The 13358-nt window shown below is 58.3% G+C and overlaps 1 protein-coding gene across 1 annotated transcript in view; it reads right to left on the bottom strand.

Moving 5' to 3' along the window:
• FMNL1 (formin like 1) overlaps positions 1-13358 on the bottom strand; it is a 28320-nt gene that overhangs the window by 11215 nt on the left and 3747 nt on the right. Inside the window, exons 2-9 of the mRNA XM_007455142.1 lie at positions 7087-7170; positions 5198-5311; positions 4368-4441; positions 3932-4015; positions 3457-3594; positions 1563-1671; positions 500-576; positions 196-289 (exon numbers count right to left, since the gene is read on the bottom strand). Coding sequence (XP_007455204.1) covers positions 196-289; positions 500-576; positions 1563-1671; positions 3457-3594; positions 3932-4015; positions 4368-4441; positions 5198-5311; positions 7087-7170 — 774 coding nt within the window. The remainder of the gene's footprint in view (positions 1-195; positions 290-499; positions 577-1562; positions 1672-3456; positions 3595-3931; positions 4016-4367; positions 4442-5197; positions 5312-7086; positions 7171-13358) is intronic.

Below are 13358 nucleotides of genomic sequence, written 5' to 3'. Positions count from 1 at the left end.
AGCAGATCCCCATAGGTGTCCCTGTCGCCCCAGGCAGTGCCCCTTCGTGACCCTGTACCTTCCCTTCAGATGAGGAAACTCCCCAAATACCCACCCAGCGCCCCTAGCTGTCCCCAGAAAAAGCCACAATTGCCAGCAACAGGGCTCCAAGCAACACTAGAGGGCAAGTACATGTTTGGGTGGGGGCTCCGTTACCTCCTTGAAGTTGTCAAAGGCCGAAAGGATGATATCGTGTCCTCCCCGAACCAGGCACACCGCCGCCAGCAGCTCCAGCACCAGAGCCTTGGTTCTGGGGAGAGAAGGGGCAGGCTGTCCCTTGCGAACAGGCAGGCCCCGCAGCAAAGGTGGACGTGGGCCTGGCTACGGGGGAGGACAGGGGAGCTGATGGGGTGGGGATGAGCCTGGGTAGCGGTCCTGAGAACTGAGGGGACAGAGTAGGCAAGGGGTGAAGTACGAGGAGAAACTAGACGCGGAGAAAGGTTAGGGGCCTGGAAATCACCTAGGGTTCTTGTTCTTGAGGCTCAGAGCAATCTCATTGACACAGGCTGGGTGGTTCATGACGAGGCTGAAGCCAGACTGGGGAGAAAGGAGAGGTCAGCTCCTCCAGGCAGACCCCCCAGGGTTCTTTTTTTTTTTTGGCTACATGAACCCAGGGCCCCGGCAGTGAGAGCGTGGATTCCTAACCACTGGACCACCAGGGAATTCCCAGGAAGTTCTTTATATCCAACCACGACCTCTTGGGTGGCAGCCAAAGCCTGGTCCCTCTTTTTAAATACCTTTGTCTGGGACTTCCCTGGTCGCGCAGTGGTTAAGAATCTGCCTGCCAATGCAGGGGACACGGGTGTGATCCTTGGTCCGGGAAGATCCCACATGCCGCGGAGCAACTAAGCCCGTGCGCCACAACTACTGAGCCTGAGCTCTAGAGCCCACGAGCCACAACTACTGAGCCTGTGCGCCACAACTACTGAAGCCCTCACGCCTAGAGCCCGTGCTCCGCAGCAAGAAAAACCACCGCAGTGAGAAGCCCACGCACTGCGACGAAGAGTAGCCCCACTCGCCACAACTAGAGAAAGCCCGCACGCAGCAACAAAGACCCAACACAGCCAATAATTAATTAATTAATTAATTTTAAAAATAATAAATAAATAAATGCCTTTGCTCAAAAGCCAGTGTCAAGACTCAGTACCTTGGACAAAGTGAGTCTTTTAAGGCCAGCTGAGTGAGGGAGGACCAGCTTCACCAATCACCCCTCCAAATGAAATAACCCAGAGGCTGCTCTCCCTGGTGTGCAGCCTTTCTTAGTGGGGTGCCTAAGTCCCCACGTGAGGCATATCCATGCCCCCAGCCATGTCCAGGGTATTCTAAGGGACCTGACCAGGAAGGTGCAGAAATCTGGGCTTCCCCTCAAGACTCATCAGCCTCAAGACCCTGAACTAACAGCCCAGATCCCCAGGGTTCTCCAGTGGGGACAGGGTGGGGGACAGTTGGTCCCAGAACCTCAGCAGCTTAGGCAGCCCCCAGGGAGGACAGTCAGTGTCAATGCCCCAGGCCCATTGACCAACCTGGTAGTTCATGATGGCACGCAGACACATGATGCAGATGTGGACGTCATCCTTCTGACTGATGATGCGGGAATTCCTCAGGGCCTTCCTGCTATGGGCCGGGGTCAGCCTGGGCAGGTGGGGAGGAGGCAGCAGGGGTCAGAGTCCCAAACCCAGCTTCCTATTCCCCCCACCACTCAGATGGCCACTGGAGTAAGAGGGGGCACATCTGGAAATGTCTGCTTCCCGTCCACCCAACCAAAGAGGCCAGCTGAGGGCCGGAAGTCTTCCTCAGTTCTTAGGCCTGGGGCCTGACATTTCCGGGGGGAAGGTGAAGAGGCGGGGGTCAGGGAAGCAAAGACCCCCCTAACAGCGACTTGGTAATAAAAAGAGTTGCTGGGGCTTCCCTTGTGGCGCAGTGGTTGAGAGTCCACCTGCCGATGCAGGGGACACGGGTTCGTGCCCAGGTCCAGGAGGATCCCACATGCCCCGGAGCGGCTGGGCCCGTGGGCCATGGCCGCTGAGCCTGCGCATCCGGAGCCCGAGTACGGCAACAACAACAAAAAAAAGTTGCTGTGTTGTGGGGATGGAGAGCTTATAGAGGGAAAAGACTGCCAAAGCTTGTGAACGGCCATGAAAATACTCTCCACAAGGTGGCGCTCACAGCCACGTGAGTTTACCTTGCATCTTGACAATTCAGACTGCCATGGGTCAAATCCCAGCTCACTGATTACTAGGCATGCATGTTACTTAATCTTCCCGGGCCTGTTTCCTCTTTTGTAAAATCGGAATGGTAATAACAGTACCTTCCTGATAGGGTTGTTGGGACTATGAAATGAGCTTAGAACAACGCCTGGCACATAGTAGGTGCTCTATGAATGGTTTTGCTGATTTTTTGCTAAAAGAAACATGATTTTTTCCATTGTCGCAGAACCGCCAGTCAATACTGGAAGGCCCCACTCCTCGCTCTTCCTGCCACATCTCCCTTTTCCCGTCATTGCTCAAACGTGCCTCTGAGTCTTTGCTTGTGCTGTTCCTTCTGCGTGGAATGCCCTTCCCTGTTCCCACCACTGCTTCTAAAGCCTGTATCCATCTGCAAGACACAGTTCCAGTGTCATCTCTTCTGGGAAGCCTTCCTGATGCCCCAGGCAGTGGCCACCTCCCTGCTCAGAGTTCCCAGTCATACTTCCATGACAACCTGTCACACACTGTCTCCTACTAGATGGAAGGCTCCCAAGGGCAGGGTAATCTGTCACCTGAGAATCTACCACCATGCCTGGTACATAGTAAATGCTAAAAAAAAAATGTTTGTTGAATGCATGAATGAATGAACAAAGGAATATATTGTGAGAGTTTGGAGCTGAAGATGAAGTTGGTTTCCTAGACCCAGAGTGGGAAGGAAGGCACCTGGGGTCCACATGAGGCTCCAGGGCCATCTCCTTCCCTCTCCCCACCTCCCAGCAGGATGTCATAAGTTAGGGTGGGCTGAAGTATCCGAAGCAACTGAATCCAGGGGTGTCACCTGAGTTGAACACCTCACCCAACCCCACCACCACCCTGGAAGCTGACCAGGCATGCACCTGCCCCTAGGTGGCTACGTACCGGGGAGAAGGGGGGCATCTGGAGTCCGCATGGGAGAAAACAGGGGATTAGATGATACAAAAGGGGTCCCACCGACCCTGAAACTCCCCCCTTATCTCAGACCCCACTGAGGTTCCAGCCTCTAGGTGCACCCCAGAGGCTTCTTAACACACACATCTCCCGAGCCCTGGGTGAGGCCCTTACTTGGATCCCCGATGCCAGGCTACCCCTCTCACCACCCCCAGGGCCTGGTGGAGCAGGCTGGGTACAGCCATCCAGGGGTGAATTCTCCATTCACCCCACCACCTGCCACCCCGCCAGGGGGCCCACATACTTGATGGTCAGGTGGCGGCTCTTGGGCTGTGGCAGCAAGGATGAGGGCGGGCCCTTGCTGAGATCTTCCACCGACTGCTCCAGCGGCTTGCTCTTCTCGGAGCCCGGGGCCCCATTGTCTGTGCTCTCCATGTAGTACCTGCGGGGGGTTAGACTGGGGATGGAGGCCAACACTGCAGGGCACTTCAGAGGGGGTGGGGGGAACCCAGGGAGAGACAGATCTTCAGTAGAGACTGGGGGCGGGCGGAGGAGGCTGTGTTCTTGGCGCTGTGCTGGGCCTAGCAGGTCCCAGCTGGCCACCGCAGGCCACCTCCCTCCCCGTCCACGGCAGGCCATCAGGAAGGGGCCTTGCTCAAGCCAACTGCAGGGCTCCAGGGTGGACCCAGGCTAAGTTGCCTGGAAGCGGCCCGAGGAGTGGACGAGGCGCAGGAAGGCACGGACTCTGGGGGTGGGCACCAGGGCAGGGCCAGGCTTACGTGACAGAGCACTGCACGAAGGCCAGGTACTCGAGCAGCACATCCAGGCCACGGTTCTCCTCGTTGAGGAACTCCTGCACCCACCTGCAGGGCACAGGGCTCCCTGAGTGCCGCCCAGGAAGGAGGTCCTGCCCAGTGTTGGCACAGAACGGGCACAGCAAGGGCCCCTGGGCTGCCCTTTCCCAGGAAGACAACAGCCTCGCAAGACCCAGTGACGCCAGGCAATGATGGTAGAGGCCTCGGGCAGGACCCACGGCCCAGCCATGCCTCAAGGGTAGGCAGAGCGTGGGCAAGAGAGGACACCCAGCCTGGAGGGGGCCCATAGGCACAGCCTCTGGGGAGGATGGGGGGATAACAAGGGGAACCCAGGGGCTGCCTGCTGCCAGAGCTCTCCCCCTCCCCCGACCTCCCCAGGGAAATCTGAGCCCTTGCTCACCCAATGTGGTTGGTCCTTAGGGAGGTCTCCAACTCCCTTAGCACCTGGGTGGACTCCTGGACTCTCCTCTTAAACTGGGAGCCAAGAACAGGGGAGTCTGGTGGGTGGAGCGCAGGCCTCAGCCCACAGTGCCTGCCCACCCCGACAGCTGGCCTTTCACACTCGGCTGTCTAGACCACCTCCACACACCTGCCCAGCAGAATAAGCATACTCAGGCCACACCTACGCCCCCCTATACAGACACACAGGGTGCACACCACGGCCACGCACAGACACGAAAGAGGCACACACGTCTCTAGACACAGACATATAACGCGCGTGCACGCGCACACACACACCCATATATGAGGACAAAGGGTACACACACATTCAAACATGAACACCCTGGGTACACACACACGTGCATATCCATACACAAGTACAGTGAGTACACAGACATAAGACACTCACATATCCACACACAGACACATGGGGTACACACACACACACACACACCCCTATACAAAGACTCAAGGATACACATACATCCATATGTGGACACAAAAGGACGTACACACACGCACATCCATGCCTGGGCACACAGTGTGCACACATGCACACACACTACACAAGTACACACAAGTGTACACATCTGAGTACAAATAGGAGCTGCAGAGGAACCTGTGAAAGTGCACGCCCGGGGCACTCTCAGTCCCCTGTGAATACCCACACACACTCGTCCATGGACCCGCAGAAGCCTGCAGAAAAGTCTATACACACAGTTACTCCAGCTGCCCAGAGCTTGGAAAGTGCAGGGGGAAAGGGACAGAGAAAAAGGGGGAGACATATACCCCTAAGTTGGACATCCAATCTGATGCTACCTTTCGGCTGACCCCACCGATTTCCAGGTAGCTCTTCAGCTTCTGGATATAGGCTTCAGGAGGGTTCTTGACTTGAAAACGCTCCTGTGGAGATGGAATAGGATGTACAAGGGACCAGCCAGGGCCACCCCGGGGCAAATGGCCAGCCCTTGTCCCAGAGTCCCTTCGTCAGCTCTGACCCAAGGTCCCAGGCTGCCTTAAGACCCCCCTGAATACCAAAGGCATAAACCCAAACATTCCGCCTGCCACTTGAAAAGACCCCAGTCCCCGGCCAGGCCTTCCCTTGGTCTATGGCTACAGGCCTAGAACAGCCTGGATGGAGTGTGGAGGGGTCAGTCCTACTATACACCCCACCCTGGAGGGGGAGACTCAGGCAGGCCAGTGAGTGGCACCCTCCCAGCCCTGTGCCCTCCCTGGGCCACATCCCAGCCCAGAAGTGGGAGTACCAGGAGAGGGAACACCCTGGAAGGGCCTTATGAAGCGCCCAGCTCCTAGCAGGATGGGGGCCCCTCCCGCAGGGTTCCGCCCCAGTCGTAGTGTTCACCTGGGCGTGTGAGTGCGCACACGCAAGCACGTGACCTGTGCTCAACAAAACAATCCTTAACTCCCCCACCCCATCCAGGGCTCCAGGAGCCACTCACACAAGAGGCAGGGGCCCCACTAGAGGCCCTCCACCCAAATGAGCTCCCACCCTTCCCAGTCCAGACCCCTCAGATATGCCCAGCCACCCCCCTCAACCTCCCACTTCTCCCAGGCCTTTGTGAGCTCAACCTGAGACTCCAGGCCAAGGGGCAGGGACCCCTACCCCAGCCCCCAAGCCTCCGGAGGCAGCGCTCCACCCACACAAGAGGCAGGGGCCCCACTAGAGGCCCTCCACCCAAATGAGCTCCCACCCTTCCCAGTCCAGACCCCTCAGATATGCCCAGCCACCCCCCTCAACCTCCCACTTCTCCCAGGCCTTTGTGAGCTCAACCTGAGACTCCAGGCCAAGGGGCAGGGACCCCTACCCCAGCCCCAAAGCCTCCGGAGGCAGCTCCCCACCCTCTCCCCATAGCCCTGCCCCCACCCCCCAGACTCCTGCCCTGCCAGCTCATCCCATCCTGGTCCACTAGCAGAAGCCGAAGGCCCAGCCCTGGCTCCCAGGAGAGGCTCCCTGCTCCCCAAATCCCCACCCCCAGCCTCCAGGGCCACAGGCCCACCTCCCTCCCTCTCTGAATCACTGTGGCAGCCAGGCCCCTCCCTGCCACAGCAGGCATCCTCCCTGCTACCTCAGACAGCAGCCCCACAGCTGAAGGGGCTGGGGCAGCCAAGAGAGCCACGAAGATGGCAATTCCAGGTGGTGACCAGTCCCTGTTCTGCCACTCGGGAGCTGGCTGACTTGGGGAACTGCTTGGTTGACTGCAGCTCCTCTGGATCCAAGGCCAAAGGAGGACAGGAATTCCTGACCCTCCTCCCCACCTCCCATGGGGTGGAGTGAAGATGTCCAGCCCTAGGGCTGCCCCCTCTCTTCCCCAGCCCAGAGCTGGAGGGTGGACAGAGGCTGCCCCGAGAAGCTCAGCAAGGAGGATGGGGACACAGCCCTAGCTGCCCTGGCCAGTACCCTGGACCAGCCCCTGCCAGCTCTTCAGAGGGCAGACCCAGCCCTGCTCATGACCCATAAGGTCCCTGGGGAGGCCCAGGCCCAACACAGGGGGATTCCAGAGTTCTGCATATGCCCTCAGCACCCTCCCCAGATGTTACGCTGGCCTCTGGGCAGGGTCTTGGCCCTGTGGCAGCGTGGCAGTGTCCCCTCTCCTGCCAGCCCAGCCCCAGCCTGGCCAGGACAGGGCACCCCGATGACGGAATGGGCCTGCGCCCACCTGGTCACAGATGAGCTCCCACTTCTTCTCGTTGTCATACTGGCTCAGCAGCTGGACCTTGTCCGGGGGCAAGTTCATGCAGTTCTGGGGAGGAAGACGACAAGATAAAGGTGCTGAGTCTGGGGCCCTAACCTGAGGGGGAGTGGAGCATGGGCATTGTCAGGGCCAACTCCCTAGTAGGCCTGTCATTCACATGAGTCCCGTCACCACCTCACCCCCGGAAATAAGTAGCATTAGCCAACGAGAACACCGAGGCCCAGAGATGAGGCACCTTTCCGAAGGCCCAACAGCTAGAAAGTGACACTGGGGTTTGAATCCGAGTCTGCCTGACTCCAGGGCCTGGGATCTGTCACCCCTAAATCGCCCCCCCGGCACAACTGGCACGGAGGCAGGAGCATGGGTTCGCAGCCTAACTTCCTGCGAACCTCAGGCACCTCTGGGCTCGTTTCCCCACGTGTGATAAGGGGGTACCATCTCTTCTCCCATCTGCATGGGAAGCTAACAGGGACCCATCTCTGGCCAGGCCCAAGTGTGGCCAGGCGTGGACTGTGCCCCGTTCCCACATGCCACCAAACAACACGTGTATGTGGTCCCAGCCCAGGGCACCAGTGTCTCACAAACACCACAAAGCCTCTGCAAGGACAGCAGCCAGCAGCCCCCATCCCTCGCCAGCCCCCTCCCACTTGGTCACTTCGGGACAGACCGAGGGAGATGAGGTCAGATGGGCAGGGAGTTCCAAGCAGGTGCATGGTGGCTGCAGGGCCCAGGTGGATTCCAGGGGAAGGTCACCCAGTTACAGGAACCAGGGAGAGCAGCCAGCACGCTGGGTCTGTGGTGCTGGTGGCCCAGGCTGGGACTCCCCTCAAGAGCTAAGAAAGGTCAGCACTGCTCTGCCTGGGTCCTCCTTCCCCAGCCACAGATGACAAGGGTACAATGTGCCTGCCAAACTTCTCCTCACAGGACAGGCTTAGTGTCCCACCTGGTGCTATGGAATCACCAGGTGCCACCAGCACTAGGAGCTCCCTGGACCCCCAGGACTTGGCGTGTCTCCCTAAAAGAACCAGCAGATGATGCCCGTTCACCCCGATTCAGTAAACCCCAGGTTTATTGAGGGTCTACTATATGTCAGGCTCCAAAAGACAGTTCTGGCCCTCAAGGAGCTTAGTCTGTACTGGGGACGTGGGAGCCCCAGGGAGCCCCAACCCAGGGTAGAAGAGGCCCCTGTCACCAGCTCTGGTGGCTCAGACTACACATCCTCAGTCACATGGCCCTGAGAGGAGGCCACAGCTGGAGCAGAGAAGGGGCCACACCCACCCAAGACTTCTTGGCCAGCTTCCTCTCCCGGGCGCTAGGCCTAATTCGGGGGCTCTGGCCAGATCTCACCCCGAAAATCACTGCCTTAGGTCGGCCCCAGACAACAGGAAGCTTGGTACCCTCTGCCCCAGTTGCCCAAGCTTTCCGGCCGGGGCCCTACTTGAGAGGTGAAACTGCCCATCCACCAGGCCCTCTCCCCTGGGCCGGCTGGGCATGGCGATACGTCATTCCTCTCCCCGGTTGCGAAAGTGAGCCCAGATTGAGGAAACCGCCTGCGGTCTCATCTGCTGCCCTCCCCCAACCTGCCAACAACCAGGACAGCTCCTGCCCCACGGGAGGGACTGCCCAGGAAGGGACCCTGGAGCCCAGAGAAGGATGTACCTGGCCAGGGAGGCCTCCCTGGGGCCATTCTCTGTCTCTGTCTCTCTCTCTTTCTCCCTGGTCCCTCCAGATCCATCCCCACCTCACAGAGACCCAGGGTGGGGCAGGGCCGAGGTGGGGGAGGGGGCCAAGGCTGAGGGGGGAGGAGGAAGCAGAGAGAGAAGGCAGGCGATGCCAGGGAAACAGGGAAACTGGACCCGTGGCCAGCACGGAGGAGGAGGTGGTGGCAGGGGAAGGAGGGCGCAGAGGAGTGAGGGGGAGGGCTCGGCAGCTGAGCCTTAGAGGAGATCTCTGCTTCCTGACGTGGGTCCTTCTCGGCCCTCACCCACCCTGGGGACTTGCTGGCTCCAGGAATGGCTCCAGTGGCACTTCTAGAGACAGCAACTAATCATCATAATGACTCCAACAACTGTGGTGCCAGCTTTGCCCGAAGGCTTAGCAGCCCTGCTCACAGATGGCAGCTTTCCACCCTCACCACCATTATTGGCACTGCTATTAGTCCCATCCCACAGGTGCAGCACAGATTAGTTCGGTCACCTGCCCAAGGTCACGAACCCAGTAAGAGGGGAGCCAGGTTCACTTTGAGCCCTGAGCTGACCCAGAACAAGCGCCCAGGTCCACTCCCCCAGTTCAGCCTGCGGTTATTACTGGGGAGGGGGAGGTCTCTGCTGGGCCAGTGCCCCATCCCAGCAGTGGTGGAGAGCAGGGCACCCCTTTGCCCCTTCCCCACCTGGGCCTCCTCAGGCCCCCGGGCCTACATGCCAGCCTGCCAGACGGGCTAAATTTAGGCTCGGAAATCAGAAATAGCTCTGACAGCGCTGAGCACTAATTAGCAGCCGTTCCTCGGCTGTGCCCACAGAGGCGATGGGTACCCTAGGAAGCAGGAGAGGGACCAGCAATGCCACTCACTCAGAGTGGGGTGAGGCCATCCTGGAAACAGTGACAGACCCCCAGACTCGGGGCCCTTAGCAAGGAGGCAGGGGACTGGGAGACTGGGGACTGGGAGACAAGCAGAAGGTTGGCTGATGGCCCTCAGATGGGACAGGGAAGGACCGGGAAGTCCAGGTGTGCGTGGCGGGTTGGGGGAAGGGGGGGAACACCCGCCTCCTGTGACGGGACGGGGTGGGGGGGGCGGCTGTGATGTGGAGGAATCCGAGAGGGATTCAGGGGACCCAGGCTCTGGGCCCACCTAGCCTGACTGCTTCTTTGTCTCCTTGAGCCTCAACTTCCTCCTCCATAAAATGGGCACACTTCCCTCCTACCTCAGACTCACAGGGCTCCCGGGAACCCTTCAGTGAGAAGCTGTGTGGGGTTTTTTTGTTCGTTTGTTTTTGTTTTTTTAACATCTTTATTGGAGTATAATTGCTTTACAATGGTGTGTTAGCTTCTGCTATATAACAAAGTGAATCAGCTGTACATATGCATATATCCCCATATCTCCTCCCTCTTGTGTCTCCCTCCCACCCTCCCTGTCCCACCCCTCTAGGTGGTCCCAGAGCAACGAGCTGATCTCCCAGTGCTAGGTGGCTGCTTCCCACTAGCTATCTATTTTACATTTGGTAGTGTATATATGTCCATGCCACTCTCTCACTTCGTCCCAGCTTACACTTCCCCCTCCCTGTGTGCTCAAGTCCATTCTCTGTGTCTGCATCTTTATTCCTGTCCTGCCCCTAGGTTAGAAGCTGTGTTTTGATGTAATAATACTCTTCAGGGACGTACCACTATGAAGAGGCATGTCACAGGTGTTGGGGGGGGGGGGGCAGGGGAGTCCACTGAAGACCCCAAGGTGAGGGCTGTGTGGCGGACAGAAGTTGGTGAAAACATTCGGAGAAGCGGATCTGTCTCCAAGGCTTGGCCAAAAATGAACTGAGCCTCCAGCTCCCACCCGCTGCTGCCCTTCACACTTTGCGAAGAGGGAGATAGGGTTCACCTCTCAGGGTGCGGCCAAGAGAAGGAGCTGTTTCCCTGCTCCTCCTATTAGAATGGGTGGGATCATTCCCCTCCTTCCCTGCCCCCTCTCTGTGTGTCAGAAGGGCCTCCAGCCCTGCACACCCAAGGCCAGTCCCTTGCAGGCCGCCCCCCATCCCAACACTGACATGTGAGCAGGTGTCCCTGGAGACTGAAGGGGCTCTGGCTACGTGTGGACACAGTCACACCCTCCAGTTTCACTTTCAGTTTGAGCTGAGACTACGTCCCAGCCCACCAGCCCACCCTCTCCCTAGGAAGCCCAGCCCTTCAAGCCCCGGGAAGCCCTTGAACTTAGGCACCAGGCCGTCTCAGACCAGCCCCACAGGCATTCCACAGCCTGATGGATCCAGAAGCCAGCCCTGTCCCCCGGCCCCACTTCCCCATCCATCTCCCCTGCCCACCTCTACATGGCTTCAAGCTTGGTTTTAGAGCTCTCAGAGCATCTCCAAAAACAATCAACGTTATCCTCTTCTAAAAATTCTGGTATATAGCTTTTCTAGGGCTCTTACAAGCAATCCCAGGTTTAGAGGAGGGTGTGGGGTAACCCGGCCCTAGGGTGCTAAGAACCCCAAAAAGTTAACAGCTTCTCCCATCAGGGTTGAAGGGTCCCCACGGCAGGAACAAGGGCAAGCAGGGTAGGAGTCAGGGCAGCAGGCACTGCCCTTATAATCCAGGCTCGTAGGAGAATAACGACAGCAACAGTGATTAATATTCCCCCAAACATTCAATCCGTGCTAGGTGCCATGCTAAGGGCTTTACATCTATTAACTCATTTAAATCTCAACAACAAGCCTACAAAGTAGATACTATTATAATCCCCTTTTCACAAACGGGAAACTGAGGCACAGAGCCATTCAGCTGCTTGCCCAAGGTGACCTAGCTGGCAAGCTGGTAAGCAGGCTCAGTTTCCTCGGAAGAACGAGCGCTCAGAGCAATGAGAAACATGGGTCCTGGCCTCCGAGGGGTCTTCTGCAGACAGCCTGGCCCCCGCGCCTGTCTGAGGAACCAGGAACAGCCGGCCCCATTTCCTGCCACCCAGCACCCTACATTTCCTGTTGTTGCCCACACTGAGCTCTTACTGGGGAACCCCCCTCACCAGCACACCCTCTCTCTGAGGGAAGTGGAGGCCTCCCCACCCCTCCCCATGTGCACACAGCTACCGTTAGTGCCACCGCTGCCCCACCCTCCAGGAGAGGTGGGCCCTCCCTCTCGTGGTTTCCGGCCACCAGGCAGTTTTCATCTAGGCCGCTCTGTGGCTGACGTGCGTGATGGCAGGGAGGGCAGCCTGACCTGTGACTGCTGAAGACTAAAGATGGCACCCTTGGTTGGTCTTGGAAACGGAGGTGGGGGGAGGGAAGAGGCAGGGTCTGGGCTCCTTCACCTCGAAGGGCCCCAAGACGAAGAGGACCAGATCAGCCTCAACATCATCCTGTCCTCACAGTGGACAGTGTTTATTGAGCACTTGCTCTGTGTCAGGCATTGTGCTAAGCACTCTATTTAAGCCCCTCAACTCTATTTAATCCCTTCAACAATCCTAGCAGGCTGGCATATACCCTTTTCTTTTTGGGGGGCTGCACTGCACGGCCCGCGGGATCTTAATTCCCCAACCAGGGATGGAACCTACGCCCCCTGCGTTGGAAGTGTGGAGTGTTAACCACTGGACCGCCAGGGAAGTCCCTGGCATATACCATTTTTATTATCTTTTTACACAGGAGGAAAACTGACGCTCGGAGAAGGTGGGTAACTTGTTCAAGGTCACACAAGTAGTAAGTGGCAAAGACGAAACTCAACTCCCAAACTTCATGACCCCAAAGCCCAGGAAGCTACTCAGCCTTTCCTGTGAGTAACCCCTGCCCTTCTCAGAGGCAGGGAGGGCTGAGCCACCTTCCAGGGCTCCATGTTCCCAGGAAAAATTTAGAGGTGGCCCCAAGAGCAGCCCCACCTGTTCCTGCCCATCTCCCCCAGCTCTTTGCCAACTGGTCCCAGATGTCACTGTGAATCATGCCTACCACATCCCTGTGTTTCCAGGGGCAGCGTGTGCCAGCGCTGCCTGCTGGGAACGGCACCCCACGGCCTCTGCCCAGCCCAGCCTCTGACACAGGGCCACAACCCCATTGGGATCCTCCATGTGAGACCCCAGAGATGGGAGGCACAGGGCCTAAGCGACCCACAGCTCCATGCGCCAAACGTCATCTGCCCCACCCCGGAGGAGGGAGCTGCCTGAGGAGGCAGTGCCTCAGTCACAGCCTACAGAATGGAGACACCCACCTCTGCCCTTCACCCCCAGTCCCAGCCCCAGCAGGGAAGGAGTCCAGCGAAAAACAGGACTCCCAGTATCCACATCCTGCCGGGGACTGCCCTGACCTCCCCACACAGCCTGGACAAGTGCCCACCAGCCTGGGCACATGCTAAGGGCACCCCAGGGTGCCAGGCCCCAGCAGGTAAATTCCTCTCCTCTCAAATGGCAGCATCACTTGGCCTCAAGCACATCACGGCACCTTCCCTTGATCCCTTTGCCCCTAAGTTACAGGCTCCTCCCTGCCCAGACACATCAGGGGTGTCCTAGGCCAGGCCGTAAGCCTGGCAATTCTGGCAGGCCTGGAAAGAGT

The sequence above is a fragment of the Lipotes vexillifer genome, unplaced genomic scaffold (genome assembly GCF_000442215.2).
Source record: "Lipotes vexillifer unplaced genomic scaffold, Lipotes_vexillifer_v1.1 scaffold1639, whole genome shotgun sequence".
NCBI lineage: Eukaryota > Metazoa > Chordata > Mammalia > Artiodactyla > Lipotidae > Lipotes > Lipotes vexillifer.
This window is presented reverse-complemented; position numbering and strand designations above follow the sequence as displayed.